Raw genomic sequence first — 6,347 nt, 5'->3', positions numbered from 1 at the left:
TCTGTGCTCCTAGGCAGAACACAGGGGACTCCCTGACAACTACATGTTTTCTGAAAAACCTTAAGAAGTTTTCAGACAGCACAGGTATTCAGTAAAATTAAGCAGATTTCCAATAACACCTGACAAGTGCCTGAAAAGGAAAAAAAAAAAGTTAACTCAGAAACATGAGCTTTAAATCTAGAAATACAAAATGACCACACAACATGGCCCCTGAACTCCAATATTGTATCTTGCAAATCACTCAGTTTGCACCCAGTTTCCACTAGGAAACTGACCTACTGTGGAAAATAGCCAAGAAGCACATGTTGCAATTCCACCTTCCCTGGAAGATGTTTCTATGGGAAAGAAAAGTCAAAAGACAATGCAGTATAAAAATGACTGGGGGAGGGAGGACAAAAGAAATTATATGCACAGTCTTGTCAGTTTAAACCGCCTCTGAACAGACATGCACAAGTTCACAGAAAGCGGTTGCAGGGCTCAAAAGCCATGACCAGGTTATTTCATAATGTAAACATTGCTTTCAGGATCACTTCCAAATTGGTGTAAGAACTTAATGATCAGACAGATGTGGACAGAGATAAAGATGAAAACAGTATAAAACACTATAACGAAGACAAAAATGGTAAAGCTGTAGAAGATTATTTTTTCCCATGGGTCCATAAGATAGCTACAGGTGATTAGTTGAAACTGCCAGAAGAGCCAGTAGAAATAGTACCACACAGGCTTAATATTCTTCTTCATCTCGGAGCAGCTTCAGAAAATTCCACCTATTAGAATAAAAACCTTTCAGTTAGAAAAAGAACGAGTTTAAATTAAGAAAAAAATAGGATGATACAGTGCAAAACCACCTCATGTAGAGATCTGCATGTATAACTGTTCTGTATAATTAGAAATACTGAAATAAGCATGGAGCATTCACATATTCTCTCATATTACAATGAAACATGGACTATGGTGTTGTCACCTTTTGGACAGCTCAGCTAAAATTCTAGGATTCATAAGGTGTAAAATCTTGTCACCTTTGTGCCACCAGAAATGTTTTTATTTTTCCAAGGAAACAAAAGTCCATGTCCCTTCTCGCACCACAAGTGCCCAAAATTATGGCCGTGAAAATAGGTAGTGCCAATTTTTTGTGGCACATGTCTGTTTGCATTATGGTGGACAAGCCTAGTGGGAATTCCTGGGGTGCACTTTTGTAAGCAGGGAAACCAGGGTCCCCTGTTTGCAGTTATTCCACAGGATCAGGCCACTAATGTCCTTGGAGAGCTGGGGCCCAACCCTACAGATCAATGGGTGACGTCTGTTTTGCCCAGTTAAGCACATAATTTGTTGCTGGACATATCCTGGCACAGTTGATCCCAATCCAAGGACAACATCTGTATATAGCTTCAGATACAATAAACTCACAATATCTCTGAAACAGTTTTGCTCCCTTCTAAACTTCCTTGATCACACTACAGGAAAAGTGAACATGAACTAACAAGCAAGTTACATGGAGATACTTAACTGCACATTAGCATAGATTACTGTGAAATAAGCATAACATCTATATGTGCACATGCTAACTACACAATAAACCTCCCTAATCCCTGCAAATGCAAGTAGCAAATTTACTCAAGATAAATAACAGTGCAGTAGCGCTCATGTAGATGCCGAACCAAGAGCAAAATCTGCTCCCAGTCAGCTGTCCACCAGGGGGAAAGGGAGAGCTCTCTGCCCCCAGGAGCTGCCTGCTGCTGGGGCAGGCTCTGCCACAGGAGCCCAAGCAGGGACTATGTCCCCCTGCCCAGGCAGTAGGGAGCACCAAGCTCCCTGCTCCAAGATCATGATCAGGGAGCAGTGAGATGGGAGACCCTCATCTCCAAGCTGGTTCCACAACCACAGGGCCAGTGCTGGGAGACCTTTATCACCCAAAGCCAGTCCCATGGTCACATAGCTGGTGCTGGGAGCTCCCTGCTGGTAGGAGCTGCACAGGTGGTAAAAGCATGGTGTGAGATTTCATAAGGCTAATCTTGTGTAATGTAGAGCTGGGCATGGAACAAGCTCCCCAGCCTGTTCACCCCACAGCTCCATGCTCACGGAGCTGTGCAGGGAACAAGATCCCCAGACGCAGCCCAGCATGCAAGGTGGGGGCTGGGAACCGTCCTGATCAAGGGCAGGTTCTAGCCCCATGCCCCAATTGGGTGATTGAGGCACAGGACTTGGAAAGAGCTGCAGGGGTGAGGTAGGTCGCAGCCACCTGCCCCAATCCACCGTGGGGCAGCTAGCAGTGAGTTATCTGCTCACTACCCCACCAGTGGCCTGGGACCTGACTCTCCCCTGCAGCTCTTGCCAAGTCCTCTGCCCCTAATTAGGGAGTCTGGGCCAGGAACTCCATGCTACTGGGGCAAGGTGAGGTCCATGCCTCAGCTGCAGGCAGGCCCTGGGACCAGGTGCCAGCTGTCCCCTGGCCCAGTGCTCCCTACCAGCCCCTGGCTAGCACCCAGGAGGAGCCTGGAGCTACTCCAGTGGTGGCAAGGGCCCATTGCAGGGCTGCAGGAAGCTTGGTGCAAAAAGTAAGTTTGCTCCTTCCCCACATGTGTAGACACCAGCTTGAAAGCGCTTACTCCAGAGCAGTTTACACCAGAGTAAATTTAGGCCGGATCAAATGCATGTGCAGATGCTCCCAGTATAACAGAAACAGTGGATGAGAGAAATAAAAGTTAGAAACATTTTTAAATAGGTGTTAATTTACATTTCACTCAGATATTCAGGGTTTTGGTTGGGGTGTCTGATCTGCATACTCTATGTACATTTTTTTTACTCTACCCCTGTAGATCAATGATTTGATCTACAGCACTCAAGGTATGTGTGTGCCAGCAACAAAACACCTACCCTAAGTAAATGACAGTTCACATTTATGGAAGGGAAGGGTTCAGATGAATATACCAAAAGCCCAACTTAACCTTTTTCCCCGCTCCTTGAACTTAAACTTCTGACCATAACTTGATAAACTCTTCTTCTTATTTGTGACCAAGGGGGCAGGGATGAGGGAGATTCTTCATCCCATTTGTGCTTCCCTCAGATGTCTTGCCCTCAGTGAGTGCTAGCAATGCCAGAAGGACAATGCCACACTACCTTTCTAGGGCCCCTTCTCACCTTGAGAAAAATGGAAGACACTGAGTGGGAGAGGATGTCTCCTGAGAGCAATTTGAGATTCAGCAGCTAGGACCATATGACACAGGGACTGGACCTCCTAGGTCAGAGTCCCAACCCCTTCTTCACAAGAAACATTGTTGTATCATCTCCTTCATAAACAACTTAAGTCCCATCTTGACACTGAGCAGGGTTTTTTTCACCTACAGAATCTGTCTGATCCAAGGAGTGGATTCAGCGACTCAGTCCTTCCAGCCCAGTGGACCTCAGGCACAGTGGCACATGTCCCACTGCCTCAGGGTTAACAAGCTTCAAGCTTATTCAACTTGGCAAACTATAACTGCAGAAAATGTCAGGACTAGAAATGGAGAATGCGTTATGGTCAGAAGCTGACAGCAGTAGACTTCTAGCACTCCCACGGAGTTTGTCTACGAGGCATAATGCCATGCCAGGGTGAAATGTCTGCACTAGTTCACTGTTGGAAGCAATGTAGTCTCCCTGGGACAGTTAGAACTTCCACTTTGTACTATTAAATGTCTCCCATTTCTGTTATTCCACTTCTCCGCTAGAAATCCAGTTCTTTTACTAGGAAATTCTGATCCTGCTCTATTGACAATGCACCTCAGCTGTGTGCTAACAAACTTAATTAGCTTGCTCCTGCTTTCTTTGCCAAGGTTATTAATGAATAAGTAATACATGCCTATATTTTATGTAATGAGAACATCAGCACCAATAACATGTTTCAGGTACAGTAAAATAGCGTTGGTATAATGTTGTGCCCATATACAAAGTGATATAATTGTTTTCTCCAGCAACTTCTATTAACACATATACTTCACTGTGATACACAGAGCTGATACTAAAACAAGTTTCACTTATAGTCAAGTATAATATCAAAGTGACTCTTTAGCCATTAACTACTTGTAAAAGAAAGAGTCTCTCTCCCCTCTTGCAGAAAAGATAGCATGCATTCCAAATAAAAAAATCAAGGGTATAGGTTGTAGCTGTGTTGGTCTAATGACATAGGCAGACAAGGTTTCATACTTTCATAGTTTCTAGGGTCGGAAGGGACCTAAGCTGATCATCGAGTCCGACCCTCTGCCATGGCAGGAAAGGGTACTGGGGTCAAACATTCTTTGGGTGAATCTAATATTTTTTATTAGACCAGCTTAAATAGTTGGGAAAAAATTTTAAGCAAGCTTTTGGGTTTAAAAACTCTTCGTCAGGCTGAGAAAGTTTCTGCAGTTGATGCGTGCTCTTCCTGGATGGAATGAAAAGTAAAGAAGCCAGAGGCTGGTCTGGACTGCATACAAGAAGACAGGCAGTCAGTGAAGATGTAAATTGAGGAGTCAGTGGGTGAGAGACAGGCTGGGTGGCAAAGAGAGAAGGTTACCACCTCACCAGTCTTAAAAAGGCTTTCACCCAGCAAGGACACTCTTCCAGAAATATAGATCACATGTTTGAAAGAGCCACCTGGATAACACGTGAAAAATTTCTGCAATACAGAAGAAATCCCACCACCACCACCACTTGCACACTGCTGGTTATCACATATCACCCCTCCCTCAAACCCATACAGAAAATCCTCAAACAATTGCAACCCATACTAGAAAGACACCCTACTTTTAAAGAGATCTTCCTAGAGCCACTCATCCTAGCCTTCAAACAAGCACCGAACCTTGCTAACTTCATCACCAGAAGCAAGCTTCCTCAAGTCCAGAACACATCAAATGGATCCAGGCCGTGCCATGACAAAAAATGCAAAACCTACCAACACATCTCCACCACCCCCCACGATCACTACACCCACAACAGAACCATCAGCATTCCCAGATCTTACAGCTGCACCTCCAGAAATGTAATCTCTCTCATCCAATGCACCAAATGCCCTGATGGAAAATACGCAGGAGACCAGACAACAACTGCGCACCAGAATGAACGCACACCGGAAATCTATCAAAGACAAGAACACCCAATTACCTGTGGGGGCACATTGCTCACAAGAAAACCACTCTCTCCAATCCTCAAACCCTTCCCAGAGATGAGCCTATGAACTTCTCTTCGTCGGCTGGACACTAAAAATCATGGACTAAATATAGACATTGGATTTATGACACATTATAACCTGACTGACATCTGACTCCCCAGGTACCTCTCCACTCTTCATCCCCCTTCTCCCCACCACCCAGCCTGTCTCTCACCCACTGACTCCTCAATCTATACCTTCACTGACTGCCTGTCCTATATGCAGCCCAGCCCAGCCTCTGGCTTCTTTACTTTTCATTCCATCCAGGAAGAGCACACACCAACTGCAGACACTTCCTCAGCCTGATGAAGGGTTTTTAAACCCAAAAGCTTGCTTAAAAAAATTTTCCAACTATTTAAGATGGTCTAATAAAAGACATCAGATTCACCCAAAGAACCTTGTCTGCCTATTAAAAAAAAAAAAAAAAATCAAGAAAACTCACCTCTCTGTGGCACTATATTTGGACGTCTTGATACTCCTGAGTATGTTAGATGCTTCCTTATTGCATTTTAAAGCAACATGAGAAGATATAGGAGGGTAGCAGTGGTGTGGTTGCACCCTTCTGCTGTGGGTTAACCACCTCTGGCCTCAGCTGCCCAGTGCATGAGCAGTAAACTCCACTGCCAGCACAGAACCCTTTTCTAGACCCTGCGCCACACCCTCCGGTTTCAACTAATGCCAAGCCCCAACCATCAGCTTTGCATCTGAATTACAACAGATGCTTTGCATGCCCAGTCCTCCCTCACTTTTATTAAAAGTTATATTGGGTCAAGATCCCATTACACATTTTAATCTAATCCAAATTAAGTCAGAGGGCATCCAGTTTCCATAACTTGTTTTGGACTTAATTTTATACTACATTTTAACTTTGTAATACACATGTTCAAATTAGCATTACAAAGGCAGGCAGGGACATGAAATGCTAAGACACTGCTTTAGAAGCCAAAGAACTTATGAGCATTATAATGAACTCGGATCAGGACTCAGCCAGTCCTAAACGCATGATTAGGCAATCCATTCTCTGAGGCTACAGGAAAACAGGTGTCAAAACTCAGATCAGTACCCTGAGCCCAGCTGGTTCCAGTTGGGTGCTCAGAGTTATCAGTCTCCTGAGGTCCCAACCTTTAAAAGCTAAGCCAACCCTGCAGTACTCATTTTTGACAATGATACAAATTTGTTCCTGGCT

General features: G+C 44.5%; 1 protein-coding gene across 1 annotated transcript; it reads right to left on the bottom strand.

Moving 5' to 3' along the window:
• Positions 1 to 495: 495 nt before the first annotated feature.
• LOC149863048 (serine palmitoyltransferase small subunit B-like) lies at positions 496 to 741 on the bottom strand. The gene has a single exon (XM_090054133.1). The coding sequence runs from the start codon at positions 739 to 741 to the stop codon at positions 496 to 498; it is 246 nt and encodes an 81-aa protein (XP_089910259.1).
• Positions 742 to 6,347: the final 5,606 nt, after the last annotated feature.

This window comes from Crocodylus siamensis, chromosome 6, assembly GCF_052110815.1.
Source record: "Crocodylus siamensis isolate JL-2025a chromosome 6, ASM5211081v1, whole genome shotgun sequence".
Classification (NCBI taxonomy): domain Eukaryota; kingdom Metazoa; phylum Chordata; order Crocodylia; family Crocodylidae; genus Crocodylus; species Crocodylus siamensis.
This window is presented reverse-complemented; position numbering and strand designations above follow the sequence as displayed.